This window comes from Ptychodera flava, chromosome 19, assembly GCF_041260155.1.
Source record: "Ptychodera flava strain L36383 chromosome 19, AS_Pfla_20210202, whole genome shotgun sequence".
In the NCBI taxonomy this organism is placed as follows: domain Eukaryota; kingdom Metazoa; phylum Hemichordata; class Enteropneusta; family Ptychoderidae; genus Ptychodera; species Ptychodera flava.
In genome coordinates, this window is record NC_091946.1 from 88,943 (window position 1) to 106,814 (window position 17,872).

The following is a 17,872-nucleotide window of genomic DNA, read 5'->3' on the forward strand; positions in this document are numbered from 1 at the left end:
TAGCTGTATTGGCCAGCCAAGAAATACATACATATGTGCATCATAAATGAGGTACAAGATGTGACATCTTAAAGGCGCCCTTCTCAATCCCAGGTTCTCACATTAGCAAATGTGTCAATAGGCCATCAACAGTTTGTCATTCTTTTGTTTTCCATTGAATATTTTATAAAGTAAATAATATTTATGTTCGATAAATCTGATAATTGAAGGGGGGCTTTAAGCTCTAATATCCTATCAAAAATGAAGCCTATAGCACTTGTGGTTACTGAGTTATGCATATATATGTATAATCAAGGTCAAAGGTCATCAAGGTCAGGTGACATTTTGAAAAAAAAAATTGTATTGCTAATTAATCCCTATATGCCAAAATTCAGACCTCTAGCTCTATTGGCTTGCCCAGAATTAGATATGTGCATAAATAATAGGGTAAAGCGTGTGTTGTCATAAGGTCTCCCATCCTACTAAATATAAAGGACATAGCACTTGTGTTTACTTATTTATCGACATAAACGTACATTTTAAGGTAAAAGGTTATCGAGGTCACATGACATTTTGTCAAAAAATTTCTATCCTATAGTTATCCTAATATACCAAAAAATCAGACACCCAGCTCTATTAGCTTGCTCAGAATTAGATATGTGCATATTTAATGAGGTACAATATGTGGTGTCATGAGGTGTCCCATTATACCAAATATGAAGGGTGAAGCACTTGTGGTTACTGAGTTATGGACAAATATGTATATTCGAGGTCAAAGGTCATTGAGGTCATGTGACATTTTGTCAAAATAATTTTATTGCTAAGTTATCCCTATATACAAAAAATCAGACCTCTAGCTCTATTGGCTCACTAAAAATTAGATATGTGCATAATTAATGAGGTACAATATGTGGCGTCATAAGGTGCCCCATCATACCAAATATGAAGGGTGTGGCACTTGTGGTTACTGAGTTATGGACAAATATGTATATTTTAGGTCAAAGGTCACCAAGGTCACGTGACATTTTGTCAAAGTGTATGAGATATCTGCGTGAACGGATGGACTCATGGATGGACTCACGGATGGACATGTACCAATCTATAAGCCCCCTGGACTTTATTTGTGGGGACTAAAAACTGTGTCACTGCATCCTTTTTGCAATATGAATACGATGAGAAACTAAATTTTTATTTTTCTTGGCCTTATACATGGGAGTCTATGGAGAGCTGCCTTATACATGGGAGTCTATGAAGATGTAAACTAAAAAGTCCTCTAACACGGCAAAGTTTGAAAGAAATTGACCTGGGCATCTCTGAGATGTCTGCGTGAACGGACGGATGCACTGACGCACGGACGCACGGACATGACCAAACCTATAAGTCCCCCTGGACATTGTCCGTGGGGACTAACAATAGAGGCCAACTTGGGCTTGAGCCCTGACTTAGGTCATTACCGAAATACTGATATGTCTATGCACTGTACTTGGCCCACTGATTTCAGAGGATTTTTTTAAATGCATTACATCCGTGTATAAGCCCCTACTCTAGTGTAATTCAAACACAGAAAGGTTAGGAGAGTATATTTGGGCATTCAACTTTGTAAAATTACTTTTAGATAATAAAGAAACTATTAAAAGATGTTAAAACAATGAGAAACTGGAGTTCCCTTGACAGCATCATAAGGGAAAGGACATGTTTTTCCAGTACTTTCTTGATTCTTTGACCTTGCTCACCACGCGTCCCCTAAATGGAATAGTCTGACTCACATCTGCCATGTTTATTTGTATGTTTTCATCCTCTGAACATGCAGTTTCTTTTTTTTTGAAGCACCCTCCCTCCAACCACCGGTCTGGAAACAGCTCCTGTTTCTTTGTTCCGATGCGCGTTGCGGGTAAACATATCAATTAAAACAAGTCATCGTTGATGACACAGTCCCCACTTGTTAATGGGTAGTACTTTGATTACAGGTCCTCAGAGAGGATAGAGTCCTCTTCATTAGGTCTGTGATAAAAATACTTTTGAATAAATTCGCTTGATACATGTCTGAGCTGTAGTTCAGGACATGAAAAAAATCGTAATAAAATGGCCACATGGCGGCCTTATTGGATCGTATCATAGAACAAATCTATGTGCATATGTATGACAGACATCCAGCTCTATGGGTTTGCTCAGATTTAGATATATGCATAATTAATGAGGTACAGTATGAAGCATCATAAGGTCTCCCATCATACCATATATGAAGGATGTACCACTTATGGTTACTGAGTTATGGACAAACATGTATATTTGAGGTCAAAGATCATTGAGGTCATGTGACATTTTGTCAAAATAATTGTATTGTTAAGTTATCCCTATATACCAAAAATTAGACCTCTAGCTCTATTGACTCGCTCAAAATTAGATATGCACATAATTAATGAGGTTCAATATGTGGCGTCATAAGGTGTCCCATCATACCATATATGAAGGGTGTAGCACTTGTGGTTACTGAGTTATGGACAAATATGTATATTTGAGGTCAAAGGTCACCAAGGTCATGTGACATTTTGTCAAAAAAATTGTATTGCTAAGTTATCCCTATATACCAAAAATCAGACCTCTAGCTCTATTGGCTCGCTCAAAATTAGATATGCACATAATTAATGAGGTACAATTTGTGGCGTTATAGTGTCCCATCATACCATACATGAAGGGTGTAGCACTTGTGTTTACTGAGTTATGGACAAATATGTATATTTGAGGTCAAAGGTCACCAAGGTCACATGACATTTTGTCAAAAAAATTGTATTGCTAAGTTATCCCTTTATACCAAAAATCAGACCTCTAGCTCTATTGGCTCGCTCAAAATTAGATATGCACATAATTAATGAGGTACAATATGTGGCATCATAAAGTGTCCAATCATACCACACATGAAGGTAATAGCACTTGTGGTTACTGAGTTATGGACAAATATGTATATTTGAGGTCAAAGGTCACCGAGGTCACATGACATTTTGTCAAAAAAATTGTATTGCTAAGTTATCCCTATATACCAAAAATCAGACCTCTAGCTCTATTGGCTTGCTCAAAATTAGATATGCGCATAATTAATGAGGTACAATATGTGGCATCATAAGGTGTCCCATCATACCATATATGAAGGGTGTAGCACTTGTGGTTACCGAGTTATGGACATATATATATATATATTTGAGGTCAAAGGTCACCGAGGTCACGTGACACTTTGTCAAAATATCTGAGATATCTGCGTGAACGGATGGACTCACGGATGGACTCATGGACAGACATGACCCAATCTATAAGCCCCCTGGACTTCATCCGTGGGGACTAAAAACTGTGTCACTGCATCCTTTTTGCAATATGAATACGATGAGAAACTAAATTTTTATTTTTCTTGGCCTTATACATGGGAGTCTATGGACTGCCTTGTACATGGGAGTCTATGGAGACTGCCTTATACATGGGAGTCTATGGAGGTGAAAACTAAACAGTCCTCTAATACGGCCAAATTTGATCGCATTGTGAAACAAATCGACGTGCATCTGTATGGGGTAGGGTACTATCCTTGTGCAAAGTTTGAAAGAAATTGACCTGGGCATCTCTGAGATATCTGCGTGAACGGACGGACGGACGGACGGACGCACGCACACACGCAGGCATGGACATGACCAAACCTATAAGTCCCCCCGGACGATGTCCGTGGGGACTAAAAAATCTGTGAATCTCTGATACTTAAAGGTGACAAGCACGTGAATTTGCATGAAAAATATGCTAATTTTAACCAAAATGACCAGAATGCACTGCGCTATTCACTACAGCGATTTTGCTGAATAAATTTGCCAAGAACGAAATATATTGTAACACAAACGTTTCGATATTAAGGTGCGAGCCTCATGGTTCTTTCACATTTTTATACATAAAAATTCATTTCTTTTCAAAGCTGTTGCTTACTCTTTTGGCCTCCAAAACAGATTGAGCTTGCAAGGAAAAAACGCGACTGTACCCCTAAGTCTTAAAACGGATAAATAAAGACACAAACAAAATCACTATCCCAAAAATCATCGTTTCGGAAGAAAAAACATCAATATAAGTGTCTCACCATTCATAAAATATGACTGAAATATGCTGAGTTGGATTAGATTCAAACATGGAAGGGAAGAAAAAACTTTGTGACAGAAGAACCAACCTGCGCAATTAAAGTTTTAAAATGGCATCGCGGCAAACTCAACAGCATTCAGAAACATCGAAAGCATAATTTGGAGTAATGTTAGAATGAAAATTGATTCTAGAAAATAATCTTTTAGGAAGGTATACACCTTGCAAGTCAAAATTCACAGGGGATTTTACAGGTTGATTGGCAATTTTCATTGTTCAAGAAATGCATGAGCGGCGTATGGTGGCTGCCATCTTGATTTTTAACAACAAATGTATCGTCAAAAACGCGGGCGTTTTCTACAACAGATCAGAGTAAACAACAAAAAAACGCATACTACCAATTTAACAAGCGACCTAGCGGCTGATATAGCTCCACTGTGTTTATGTAGAGAATAACTATTTTTGACACATGTTGATGAAGAAGGTGGAAATCTTTGATAGCTCAATGCAGTGGCCACAAAAAAGTGGCTAAAATAGCTGCAAAAACATACAATTGAAGATTTCATCATAATTTGAATATATCACATCGGATCATTCCTAAGAACATGTCCACCAAAGCTATCTGACGAGTAGTTTTTTGAGAATAAAATTTTCTGACCAAAAATGGCAATAATTGCCCCCACAAATAAAAATTGCAGATTTCACCATAATTTCAATATATCATATATTACAATAATCCCTTGGAATCTGTATACCAAATATCAAAGTTATCGACTTGCAGTTTTTGAGAAACAAATTTTTTTGACAAAAATGGCAAAAATTGCCCCAAAAATACAAAATTGCAGATTTCAACATAATTTCAAAATATCAAATTTAGTTAATCTGGAGGAACCCTTCATATCGAATTTTAAAGCTATCAGACCAGTGCTTTTTGAGAAACATTTTTTGACCAAAAATGGAAAAATTGCCCCAAAAATACAAAATTGCAGATTTTGTCATTATTTCAAAAATATCATTTAGTTCATCTATAGAAAAATCTGTATACCAAATTTCACAGCTATCAGATGAGTAGTTTTGGAAATACGCATTTTAAACCAAAAATGGCAAAAATTGCACAAAAATTCAAAATTACATATTACATCAGAAATTCAATATATTATTTAGTTCATCTGTAGACACCTGTATACCAAATTTCAAAGCTATCAGACCAGTACTTTTTGAGAAAAACATTTCTTGACCAAAAATTGCAAATATTGCCCCAAAATTACAAAACTGCAGATTTCATCATAATTTCAATAAATATCATTAAAGGGAAACCTAAGTCCAGCGACATTGACCGTTTATCCCTTCCAAAATCACCCTTGAATAAAATGCAGCTCAAATTTGCAACATAATTGCACGCGCTGACGACTACGGCGCGACGAAAAGAGAAGTTGAAGTAGACGACATTTATGGAAATGAGCTCGGAATCCCATGGGCGCGAAAGGGCTCATGGGAGAAGCGTGCGTGACGTCATCGGCGATACAGACGATTGTAGCTTGCAGCTGGAGGAGTACCGTGAACAGTTTAGCGCGTTCGTAAGACGACTCTGGAGAGTTCGGACAGCGATATTTCTGACATCGAGTATTACTTTTCCCACACTGAAATCAAACCATACTAATTTGAACCAAGATATGTATAATGGGAAAGTATCTCCACACATCGTTCGTAAATCCGCGGAGGGAGTCACTGTGCTTGTAGGCCTACAGACCCCGAACTGGATTGGAGACCTGACACTGAGTGACTCTGCGATCCTTCAGCGTTACGTTTCTAAAACAGAGTTTTCTTTATCAGTCGCTTAAAATTAATTTTTGGTTCGTGAATGATACGTAAGTCGAGCTTAGCCAGATCTTTATAGGTTGCGAAATCTTCAATATATATCGGAAAATATTTATTCGCAATTTGACAAATGTAGGCTATAGCGTCGTCTTTTTTTCGAAGTTGGTGTCGAACTTAGGAAGTCGGGCTTACTCAGATCTACAAAGTGATGAAATCTCCGATATAATGGATATTTGCCCGCTATTTAAAACAATAGTATCGTCTATATTGTTGTAAAGAATGCATTTCAAACAAGACCAGCCAAAACTCTCGACGATGTCCGATATGTCCTCTGTTCAGGTCTCGATCGCCAAGTAAAAATGTATACATGTAAAGAATGTTATTCGTGCAAGGCAATCCCCAACTCACGGTGATATCTGATCGGCCCTCTCGACGAAGTTCCGATTGTAGTGTATGAAAGTTCGTATGGAAATTTAATGAAAAAAATCCTTTCCATGTAAAAAAATGTATTTCGTGCATGAATAATTCTAATAATGTAAAACATACATTATTCTTGACTATCGGCCACGGATGCTATGAACTAAGAGTCGGACAGAGGTGGTCGGGTGGTCAGAACTGTTAGGCACGTGGTGAAATCTCCGATATACATCGGATATTTACCCACATTTTGACAAAGTAGCGTCTAGTATCAGAGTTAATGTCCAAAGTCGCCGATATTTATCGGATAAATATCCGTGATTTCGCAGACCCGGCGTGCCGACACCACACAGTGCACGTAAATCTAGTATCGTCTGGTATCGATATCGATATTAGCCTAGGAGTCCCGGTGCAATTGATATTTATTGAGTAAATATAATATCGGCGATTTCTCAGACCCGGCGTGCCGATCGAGACACATCATTCTCGACCGCGGGCCATCCGGGTACTTGCGGATTCTTACGTCATTTTTGCGTCAGCGCCGTTGGAAGTTTGAATTTTTCAACCACCAAAGAAATATTCAAAGTTTCAATATACATAAATGACATAACTTTTAGTTCTGCTTTTTTCCACACAATTTCTGTATCATTCGCTCTTCTGTATCGTCTGATCTCTCATTCACCTCGCTCGTATGCGTTTCACCTACTGACGTCACTCCGCGGTCGAGAATAGGCAAGAAGTCATTCCAGTATCTTGTAATATCAATATTACCAGGTATAGTCACGAAATTGCCTATATTTATCGTGTATATAAGAGCGATTTCGCAGATCCGGGCTGTCGAGATGAGAGACGCTTTGTGTAGTTTCGTCTTCGGATTTTAGAGTCCCGAAATCGCCAATATTAACATTTATCTGGTTAAAACCGGCGGTAATAGGCTGACTCAGCATGTCAAGATACGAACCGCATTGTGTAGTACCGTCTTGTATCGGTATCAGAGTCCCGAAATCACTTATAAAATCATCCTGAAAGAAGTAGAACATAACTTTGTATCTTTTGAGATTTTAAAACTCGCCCGACTTTCTTTAGCCACTGTCTTCGAAAAAGCTGTTCTGTGGGACGACGATAAAAGCTGATTCCGTTTGTTCTCCTTGAGTGATTTTTGCACTCAACTGAACAACAGTTAATAATTTTTTATGCTACTGATGAGAATTAAAGAGTCGTAACGCGCAGAACTGCACTCCTGCAGTCATAGACTCCAATGCTTTGGTAAGCGGTCACACACGTTCGTGTATCACCGATGACGTCACGCACGCTTCTCCCATGAGCCCTTTCGCGCCCATGGGATTCCGAGCTCATTTCCATAAATGTCGTCTACTTCAACTTCTCTTTTCGTCGCTCCGTAGTCGTCGGCGCGTGCAATTATGTTGCAAATTTGAGCTGCATTTTATTCAAGGGTGATTTTGGAAGGGATAAACGGTCAATGTCGCTGGACTTAGGTTTCCCTTTAAGTTCATCTGTTAGTAGGAATCTGTATACCAAATTGCAAAGCTACCAGATGAGTAGTTCTGAAAATACACATTTTTTTACTAAAAATGGCAAAAATTGCTCCCAAAATACAAAATTACAGATTTCATCAGAAATTCAATATATATTACTTAGTTCAACTGTAGAAACCTGTATACTAAATTTCAAAGCTATCAGACCAGTTCTTTTTGAGAAACACATTTTTTGACCAAAAATGGCAAAAATTATCCAAAAATAACAAAATTGCAGATTTCATCATAATTTCAATAAATATCATTAAGTTCATCTGTAGGAACCTGTATACCAAATTGCAAAGCAATCAGATGAGTTGTTTTGGAAAGAAACATTTTTTGATCAAAAATGGCAAAAATTGCACTAAAATTCAAAATTTCACATTTCATCAGAAATTCAACACATATAACTTAGTTCATCTATAGAAACCTGTGTACCAATTTTCAAAGCTATCGGACCAGTACTTTTTGAGGAACACATTTTTTGACCAAAAATGGCAAAAATTGCCTTAAAAATGCACATTTGCATATTTCTGCACAATTTGAACAAATCTGAAATAGATCATCCCTAGGGACCTATGTACCAAATATCAAAGCTATCTTACTCGTAGTTTTGAAGAAGAAGATTTTTAAAGATTTTTTTACCAAAAATGACAAAAATTGCCTTAAAAATACAAATGTGAAAATTTCACCGCGATTTGAACAAATCTGACTATAGTCACCCTAAGTAAACTGCACATCAAATTTCAAAGCAATCGGACAAGCGGTGTCAGAGAAGATTTTTTTACCAAAATAACCAAAAAATACCCCAAAAATACAAATATGCAAATTTCACCACGATTTGAATAAACTTAAGCGAGGTCACCCAAAGTGAACTGCATATAAAATTTCAAAGCAATTGGACTTGTGGTTTCAGAGGAGAAGGCAATTGTTGACGGATGACGGAGGACGACGCTGACGGATGATGCCGACGGAAAATCAACCTATTTGATAAGCTCCGCGTCGCTGACAGCAGAGCTAATAAATGTGAAACAAAGACATCATGTATGCTGCCGTTCACGTTCAAGAGCACACTGTGAACCATGAACTGGCATGTGCATTGGCTGCACGTAAAAGCAACTCTACTTTCCGAGATCAAACAGGTCCGTGTCTTTTGAAAACAACAGCATAGCAGTGAAAATTGTAATGGTCACCGGTAAAAGCTCTTTACAGATGAAAGGATGATTGCTGAAAACAATTGAAATTGCATGATTAGACTATGACAACCTCCTGGGAAAACAGGACAGTGTGAACGTGAACAAACAATGGTAGATGTCACTGGAGTGGGACTATTCTATTTAGGTAACGGGGAACATTTCGGAGGGGCACAAGTACTTGTATTGGGTAAACATGCCATTTTCCTCACAATACTGTCACAGGAACTTCAATGTCCCATTAGTTTCTTTGATCTGAAAAGTAGTTTGACCAACTTGTACGACCCATTATACTCTGGAAACAGTGGCGGGGCTTATACTTAGATGAGTAAGGTAGTACTATGGCGAAAGACTCCCAAAGAAGTAAAACAAGATACCGCAATGTAACAGAACATTGTAAAACAAAGTGACCGAACATACAAATTTTGAGTTGCCAGTCTGGCGATTGTTCTGACCGTCTGAGCCGCGAATGAGTGAATTATATATATATATATATATATATATATATATATATATATATATATATATATATATATATAATATATATATATATATATATATATATATATATATATATATATATATATATATATATATATATATAAATTTATTTATAACGCTCTGCTTTTGCATTGAGCACTGTAATTTCTGTAATATATATATATATATATATATATATATATATATATATATATATATATATATATTATATAATATGTATATATATATATATGCAGCTTACAGCTTGACAAGCATGAACAAAGGACTATATATTTAGTCTGAAAGACCATTTGTCTTCAAGTCTGTGGGCATATCAAAACATATATTAAATTGAAGGATTCAACATCAGTAGACCGAGTAGGGCTGTTGGATAGATCATGGGATGATCGCTAGGCTTGACCAGCTATGCAGTAGCTCTGTATGGCAGGGCTGTGTGTTACCGGCGTTATACGGCCTCCCGAGGCTGTATAATGCTGCTAACACACAGCCCTGCCATGGAGAGCTAGCTACGCAGTAACTTAGCTGCCAAGAAAAGCCAGTTGACTGGGAGCCGGTCTAACTTCCGGTAAAAAGCCTGGAAGTGGAGATACAGCTTGTAGCTTGACGAGCGTGAACAAAGGACTGCTAATTTATGCAAAACTCGTCAAGTTTACTCACTTTGAAGGCTGATTGTGCGAAAACAATAGCGAATTTTAAAATCCAAGACTTTGTTGGCTCAGTATACCAAGCCATTTATTCAGGTTAAATTTCTAGAGTAAAATTGCCAAAATATCTAGTTCCATTAGTGACCAACAAGTTGCGATGATATCGATACCGTAAACTGCGAAACCTGTCCCCGATCGGGCATTTCCTAGCTCTGCATGGCAGGGCTTTGTGTCACCAGCGTTATACCGGCTCCCACTACATATAAACACTGGTAACACACAGCCCTGCTTTTCAGAGGCAGGAATTTCCAAACGCAAATCGTATTTGTGTATATCTATGATTCTTTTCTATACTACTGTACGTTGCGGGGACTTCACTTACTAGTATATGAACGTACTGTCATAGAGGCAGCTTTGTCCGACCGGGAAACTCGACGAAATAGCGACATTTCTAAATATTACCATGGCGGTATACTTCTATGGTATTCGAGCACCGTCTCTCCACAGTTTGTTGAATGACAGTGACAATAAAGTTAGCACAAAGGATGAAAAATAGGAAAGTCATGTTGATGAGGTCTGCACTACACTGATGACCAGTTGTTTTTTGACAGACTCCCTGTCAGTTTCAGGATCGATCTAGTAGATTACCAAGCACATGGGCACGAGTTGTTTCACCAATTGGAAGCTAAGGGACACATGCCTTATGAGAGAGAATGCGTCTGTAGAATTATGGTTCAAAATTTACCGTCTTTGAAGACTTAACACCACTGCTCCTAAATTATCCCCATACAGTTTGACGCGGTCACAAGGGAGTACATCGTCATTTCTCACCCCTCGCATGATATAAACATGAAGCTATAGAACAAGTGTCATGATCCGTTGATAGATGCCAGCAACTATAATTTATGAATGAAAGCGTGGAAAGCTTTGAAACTGCCTCAAAAGTCCTGCATTTTTAGTCGTGGATTGTATTTGTGGGACTTTTAAAACAGTATTTGAGCTCATACCAACCACTGGAGTTGAAATGACTGGTACAGACCAGTGGTCAGTTCTGAGTTCACGGGCATTCATTTCTTGCATTGAAAAATAGAAACATCTCAAGAAAAATTATCATTGTGTTTAAATTTACTTGTCTTCTGCGATGTGTTGTGGCATCAACTTACCGACGAACCGTGACTTACCTGATTGTCACAATTGAGTAAATTTCTCGACATCACGTCTCTCTCCAATCAGTGATGTCATCTTTAAAATTTATTAAATTATCGATCGGATTCAAAACTCACAACATTTGAAAGCCGGCCCACCCAGCCAGAGAAATATTTTAGAGTGACAATCATTGTATTGTACACCAAACAGAAAGACATGATTCATATTTCCCTTTACAATTTTGGCAATTTGGTGCTCAATTACTGTAAATAGCACGTCAAGTTGACTCCCACTCACCCTTACTGTCTTGCTGCGTAGGCCTACAGTTGACCGTACCATGAAGTTCAAATTAGCTTTTGAAGCTGTCAATCATTCAGGTGCCACACAAGTTTCAAATTTAGAACAATAGAATGCGATCACAACAAGGTGTTACCGCACAATTTGAGTTGTCAGTGTGTTGCCGCACTGCTGTTGCCGCATGTTTTGAGGCATCAGTGAGTTCCCACAAACATGTTGCCGCAGTGTTTGCGGCAATAAAACAATGGGAAGTGGGCATGAGACAATAGATATCGCAGACCTTGCGGAAAAGAACAATGCTACCCCACAGTTACCGCAAGGTTTGCCTCATACCGCAAAATGCGGTTACAAGTTATGTGATTCTGGTACTGAATACAACACCTATAAGATAACTTCTGTAACTTCATTGTAAGATACATATGACAAAATAGGAGCTTAAAATATCTGAAATAATGGTCTTAACCTGGTTCTAACCCTTAATACTTCATATCAGATTTGAAATTCTCTTAATTACCTTCAGTTAATCCGACTGTTCCAATTGGAGGATGGGAGAAGACCACAGTTGGAATATTATTATAGTCTTGCTTCAAATCAGGCTTGTTATCAAATAGTCGATGAGCCAGCTTACGTCCTGCAGCAATGGCCACTGTTATAAAAAAAAATAGTGTCAATGACACTGTGCTCTCATTTTACAGAGATACTAAGTACTAGTACACACATGACATTGCATTCTTCCAGGTTGATTATTAAGAAAATTCCATTGCAAGCCCAGTTTAATCTTTTACCCCAGCAATATGAAATGCTCCATCTCATTATGACTTTTACAAATCTGACAGAAAACAACCCTAGGATCAAGACTATCATGTTTTACAGCAATCCAACAAACACTTTGGGAGAAAATGATTTTTTGACAAAAAATGGGAAAAATTGCCCCCGAAATACAAATATGAAAATTTCACCACAATTTGAATAAATCTGACAAAGGCCAACCCTAGGATCATACATACAAGTTTTCAAGGCAATGGGATGAGCACTTTCAGAAAAGAAGATTTTTTGACAAAAAAAATGGGAAAATTGCCCAAAAAATACAACTTTCAAAATTTCACCACAATTTGAAGTAATGTAACTAAAGTCACTATAAAGAGCCTGCATACCAATTTTCAGCCAAATCTGGAAAGTGGTTACAGAGTTTTAGCAATTTGCAGGATTTTTCCTCTTTTCCCTTCATTTGCATATTTTTGACTTTGACATGTTTATTTGAATAAATTCACATCTCCATCCCTGGGTGCACTTGTCCACCAAATACTAAGAGGGTAGGTGCTGCGATTTAGGAGTTTTTAATATGGACGGACATACATGCATAGACATGCATACATTTATTTTTACAGCTTTTAACCTCCAACAGCCGACCAACTTGTCAATATCAGCTTGTTCAACTTGATACTACTGCTTATAATAATATAGACGAGAGTTAATTACATTCTAATTAAAGTAAACAAAACTTGCTTACAGCGAAAACGGAGTCAGCGTGGACTCTCTGTTGTGTCGGGCAACAAAAAACGCAGTCACTGACGTTTTTTGCAGACAAAACACACAGACAATGTAGCAAATGTCATGAAATCTTTTCTATTGAAAAGGCGAGCTAGCGTTACCAGGACTTACTTTTTTGAACGTGTTGATTTCCCCATGGATGTGTAAGACAAATATATCCATGTCTTGAACAAATAATTGAAAAAAAATCTAAATTTCAATATTATCGATGATTTTATCCACCTCACAAACTGAACCAAGGGGTTTCCGTCTTTAGCTTATGCTAAAAGAGGATAGCGTCAATGAAAAAACACACTACGGACCCGACCCAAGTACGGATAGACCCTAGGGGTAGAGGTGTCGATCAAACAGTCGACGCTGTGCTCGCTGTCGTCGGAATGTCGTCTAGACGTTTGTAATAGACGTATGGTGATGAAGGTGGCATCGAATAATATAGATAAGGTGTATAATACTGGCATTTCGATGGCAGCAATCTATATTGAGCCACTTGATGCGATGTTTGTTCGGTTGATGCTTTCCCCGTTTCGCTGAAGCTACCACCTCGATTGCAGTTTACGTAGATGCAGACGCAGGAAACATGATACCGCGCCGTTCAAGCTCTTTCTGTACTTAATTTACCGTATTTTGGTTTTATTCTCAACTTGCCATGAAGAACATTTTGCAACAATAAGAATACAAATTGAATCTTTTGTGTGATGTGTGGGATTTATTGAATAGGCGGTGTGCCTTTGATGACATTTAGTTTGGGTGTTCTGTCTGAAAAAACCTCAGTGGCTGCGTTTATTTTGTTGCCCGGCACAACAGAGAGTCCACGCTGACTCCGTTTTCGCTGTATCAAGATTTACATCATACAAAAACAGCATATCTGTCAGTTTATAAAGAATCTTCAGCTGGTTATCTTTATCAGTATTTTCATCCTATTAACCAAGCTCATTTTAACTTTAAAATTAACATTGCAAGTAAGTTCTGTTGAATAAGTTGAGCCTGTAGGTACTCAGAGAAAGTACACAGAAGAGATAAATGTTTGCAACTTAAGAAGTTCAAGGTCATCAAAAGCATTATAAGGAATCATGTAACACTTTCATTGCATTGTTTACACAGATTGCATATATAAGCACTTGAGGAATCTTACAGCCCAGCTTTACCATAAAAACCCTATCACTTTGACCACTCTTTTAATTGACCACACCATAAATGGAAATTGGAACTTTCTCTATCTCTATTTATTTGACCAACCTATCATGACAAACTATTATGAGCAATTTCTTTTAGATAACATACAGAGCACAATATATGACGGATCAGAATATGTCAAAGTTGGGATTCAGGAAAGTTGCCTTTAAATGTTTTAATCATCCAAGATGGTAAGCATTTCTTTATGAACTGTCAAAAAAGTTGAACTTTCTAATAATTCTACACTAAAATTATTTTGGCTTTGTTGATTTCCTAATTAATTCAATTATTTCAAATCATATTATTTTTTACTGTGTGAATTGATAGGGTTTATACAGTACAAGAGTTACATACAATGTAAGTCAAATTCGGTTAAATATCAAATACCGTCTAACAATGCATTATTCCTATAAATAGCATCTCAGCCTGGAACAGCACAATCATAATCTGCTCATTCACACAGGCAGTACTTGACTTTGAATGAATGGCCTACTACATTTCACGTATCTACCGAATTTGATAGCATAGCAAAAAGTACCACAAAATTTGAAAATTTGAACTTGAGTTCACAGAATCATCTTCAGGTCACTCCTAGGAACCTGCACACCCAATTAGAAAGTAATGGCATACACAGTTTCAAAGAAGATTTTTTTAACCAAAAATGGCAAACATTGCCAAAAAATATAACATGCAAATTTTGCCATAATTTTGTGAATTCTATTTTGAGTTATCACAAGGCACCTGCACGCCAAATTTTAAAGCGATCTGACCATTGGTTTAAGAGAAAAATATTTTGTACTAAAATGGCAAAAAAAAGAAAGAAAAAAATTTCATTAAAAATAGAAAGCATCAAATATTGACATCAAATATATATGTTTACATGAGTTGGGCCTTAGATACGTAAAACCCAAATATGACAATGATCAGATGAGTAGGTCCCGAGTTATTAATTTTTGACCATTTTCGCCGTTTTTTCTACCTCATTTGCATATCTATGAGACTAAAAAGTTCATTTTAAATACGGCACATCTACACTATATATGGCATCACTACACCAAAAATCAACTTAATATATGCAGTGGTTTGTGAGTTTTTGCGTTGGACGGACAGATATTCCACATACATACATACAGACAGACATCTCAGATACAGACTTTTTTCAACCATGTAACCTCCAAATTGCCATATATGTATGGCAAATGGGAGCTAATGAAAGCAGAACAACGTTTCAAAGCACAGGAATATAGTTTCATGTGGTGGAGTTCAGAAGGTGTTCTATAGTGTAAATGCATTAATTATTACGAATGATCTAGGCTGCGCGATTCCCCCTCTTTAATGTGCTGCGCGCTGCCAATTGTACATTGAAGGGGCGACCCATCGCGCAGTGCTCTGAGCTGGCTGGAATGGCATATCAAATATCATACAATTCATAGGAGTCACAATTTGATGCATTTGACCAGTTATTGGCACCTGTTAATACTTTGGCAACAGGTATTGTATAGTGTAGCAAGAACATTTACATGAATGGGACTAATTTTAGTTTGATTTTGATACTTTTTGTACTTTCCGTACACTGATTTTGCATGTGAAAGCCTGTCAGCCCATTGACAGTTACATCCACAAAAGTTCATTGCCCTAGCTATATAAGGTTTCTGTGTCACATTATCTCTGTACGATTGAAAAAGGAGAAAAACTTAAGTTTTTGTGCATAATATGAATGTCCATAACTCTATGAAAATAATTCTGGTAGCAAAAATTGACACGGAAATTGGACTTTACTATTACAGAAGCGTGTTCAGTTCAGTGGATGCCATTGACACTGTGACGGGACTGCATGCAATGAGAGTCACAAGCAAGCTGTAGTGTCAATGGGCCCAGTTTTTGAATTCAGTGAACAAACATTGACTTATTTTTCGGGCAAATAAACCCTAAAGTTAACTGTCGGTGACAACCAACTTTTCTGTTTGTTATTTTCCCATTGTAAAATGACTGACAAAAAGTAATTGGAGCGAATATGACATCGAGAAAATCCACATTTAAAACATGACGGACTGAGATTAATCCGACCTCCTAAGTTGTTCATTTTAACTCTACTGAGTCTGCGCGCAAGACTACAAGACCAGCAAGGTCACTAGAAAAATACCGGTATATGGAGAACAAGTCATTGACAATGACATAGTCCCCACTTGTAATAGGAGTATTAGTCTTGATGGGGCAGGGAAATGTGGTCATTAAGAAGTATCACTGCAGTGTATATGTTGAGATCTTTGGGCACATAGGTTTATGTCGTTTTTCCCAATTTGAAACGCATGAGGCATGTCTAAGTTATGGTTCTAAATCGGGAAAAAAGATCAGACCTTTAGCTGTATTGGCGAGCCAATCTATAAGCCCCCTGGACTTCATCCGTGGGGCTAAAAACTGTGTCACTGCATCCTTTTTGCAATATGAATACGATGAGAAACTAAATTTTTATTTTACTTGGCCTTATACATGGGATTCTATGCAGAACTGACTCTTACATGGGAGTCTATGGAGAAATGCCTTATACATGGGAGTCTATGGAGGTGTAAACTAAAAAGTCCTCTAACACGGCCAAATTTGATCGCATTGTGAAACAAATCGACGTGCATCTGTATGGGGTAGGGTACTATCCTTGTGCAAAGTTTGAAAGAAATTGACCTGGGCATGTCTGAGATATCTGCGTGAACGGACGGACGGACGTACGGACGGACGGACAGACATGACCCAATCTATAAGTCCCCCCGGACTTCGTCTGTGGGGACTAAAAAAGCAGAAGACATATTTGTAAATGGTTTGTTGAGTGACAATCATGTATGCATCTCTTGAAAAATTTTGAGGTTATAAGGTATAAGACTAGTGTAAGAATAATGAGGTTAGAATAAGTGTAGCACAGCTAAGTTGACAGTAATTATAGTAACAATGAAATAAATGTTGAAAGTAGTAATTGAGGCTAAGATAGGAATAAACTGAAATTACTGCTAAAAGTTTGGTAGAAGGCCACCACAGGAATTGGTCAATACCATGGTGGTGGAAACGTAAAGCCAATCTTGCCTGCCACCCTTATTACAAAAAGGTCTTTAAATAAGTCAATTTAAGGGGGGCGCTGCATATAACAAAGCTCCAAAATCATTTTTCACAAATATTCATTCAATTTTAATTTAATTTTTTGACCCAAGATTAAAAATATACATACATACATACAGACGACATGCAAATGGGATGCAAATGAACTGATTCACCTTATACGATAACCTTTCTTTGTATGTATACTGTTATGTAGGTCATTTTCACACACACACTCATGACCTGAGTTTAGGGACTGGTCAGTTTCTTCAGCCTGGGGGCGCCGGTGGATTCATGGAGGGTCACCCTGTTTTTGACTTTGGTGATGGGGGGTCACCATGTTTTTGAAAAGCCCAATAGGGGGGGTCAGTGTGTTTTTGAATTTCGACACAGGCTCATCATTGCCTAAAATGCATCGTGTCAGCCACAAATT

General features: G+C 37.6%; 1 protein-coding gene across 1 annotated transcript in view; it reads right to left on the reverse strand.

The window, feature by feature from the left end:
- Window positions 1–17,872, reverse strand: part of LOC139118319 (glutathione reductase, mitochondrial-like) — a 195,071-nt gene that overhangs the window by 24,073 nt on the left and 153,126 nt on the right. Inside the window, exon 9 of the mRNA XM_070681575.1 lies at window positions 12,146–12,277. Within this exon, the coding sequence (XP_070537676.1) occupies window positions 12,146–12,277 (132 nt within the window). The remainder of the gene's footprint in view (window positions 1–12,145; window positions 12,278–17,872) is intronic.